This window comes from Saprolegnia diclina (genome assembly GCF_000281045.1).
Source record: "Saprolegnia diclina VS20 unplaced genomic scaffold supercont1.24, whole genome shotgun sequence".
In the NCBI taxonomy this organism is placed as follows: Eukaryota; Oomycota; class Saprolegniomycetes; order Saprolegniales; family Saprolegniaceae; genus Saprolegnia; species Saprolegnia diclina.
Window position 1 is genome coordinate 534,785 of NW_008246091.1, and position 1,423 is coordinate 536,207.

The following is a 1,423-nucleotide window of genomic DNA, read 5'->3' on the forward strand; positions in this document are numbered from 1 at the left end:
TTTTCGCACGTAGCAATGCGCACCAACCGATGTCTCACGTCCGTATGCTGGACTGCGCCCGAGTCCCCGCATGCGACGCCTCCAGGCACTGCATCACTTTCAAGGTACGAGGTCGGCATCGTATTGTCCACAGGTTATAAGACAATTTGTACATAGATGTCCAATTCCGCGACAACCGAGAAGCCAAGAAACGCAGCGAGTCGGCCTTTCCGTCGACGCACAAGACGCTCTCGATGCCGTTCTTAACGCCATAAGTGAAGCATTGCCCGGTTGTTTTACGGCACACCACTTTGCCATGTGAACGTCGCGACGACCACCGTGATGTTGTCGGTGCTCCGGCGATGCGCTTTGGCGAGCTGCATGAGGGCGTGGCTAGCGGTGGTTGCCGATGTCATGCCGTGCACATGCGCGTGCACAGCCTTGTTGGTCACCATGGCCCACAGCCCATCCGAGGCCAGTACCACCATCGTCTAGTCCATTGGCCATGCCATATTATCCCATTTGGATCATACTATAGCGAGACATACGTGAGCAGGGTGGAGCTCGACGACTGTACACTCGGCGATGGCACGGACAACGCCGACTTGCTTGCAGTCGAGGTCCCCAATCACTTGCGTGCACACGACGCCGCCAGGATACACGCGCAACGGTCGGCCCACGACCCCGGCTTGCCACGCGTCGTGGATCTAGGATAGTACCATTTCCATGCATGCAATCGATTTGCATGGTTGAGACGAGGCGGTACCTCTCGGCACCACCGACGCCAGAGCGGCAACTCCGACGTTGGCGCCCGGTACGTATTGCGGAACGCTACGAACCCGCCGTTGTCGTAGACCAGGGGTTGCTGGTCGGCGCGCGACGCCGTTTGGTCGCGCGAGAGCGGCTCCCAACGCTGGTGACTCATCAAGACGGCGCGCGAGTCGCCGAGGTTGGCGCACACAAGCGTTGGCGACGCATCCCCGTCAAATTGCTCGAGCACGACAACAATCGCGGTGGAGCCATCGATTGCACCGCCGTGACGCCGCGCGAGCTCCAAAAAAGCAGCGTCGAGCCGCCGCAGCGTCGAGGCGAGTGCGTCCGACGTGCTCTGGCCGTACTGCGGGTCCTGGACCAAGTACGAAAGTAGGTGGGTCTTAAGAAAAGTTGCGGCGCGGACGCCACCGTGGCCGTCAAAGACAGCAAAGAGCGACCGACGACGTGCAATGTCACAAGGGGTACGCAGCGGCAGGTCGAGTGCAATGCAAAACTCGTCTTCGTTGTCCTTGCGAGTATTGCCAATGTCCGTAGTAGCGTAAGCGTCGACCACCGTCAACGCCGGCTGCATGTCGTATTTTAATCTCTGGCGCGGCCTAAGACGTTTTATATATTCGTGAAACCTCACTTGGTTCGGCGTCGACGTGGCGAGTGGGTCCCATTGGCTGGC

General features: G+C 59.2%; 2 protein-coding genes across 2 annotated transcripts in view; one reads left to right on the forward strand and one right to left on the reverse strand.

Moving 5' to 3' along the window:
* Positions 1–285, forward strand: part of SDRG_08172 (hypothetical protein) — a 2,245-nt gene extending 1,960 nt beyond the window's left edge. The window contains exons 8-9 of the mRNA XM_008614042.1: positions 14–104; positions 157–285. Coding sequence (XP_008612264.1) covers positions 14–104; positions 157–254 — 189 coding nt within the window. The 3' untranslated portion in view covers positions 255–285. The remainder of the gene's footprint in view (positions 1–13; positions 105–156) is intronic.
* Positions 276–1,423, reverse strand: part of SDRG_08173 (hypothetical protein) — a gene marked incomplete at both ends in the record, with an annotated part of 2,408 nt that continues 1,260 nt past the window's right edge. Inside the window, one exon of the mRNA XM_008614043.1 lies at positions 276–470. Coding sequence (XP_008612265.1) covers positions 276–470 — 195 coding nt within the window. The remainder of the gene's footprint in view (positions 471–1,423) is intronic.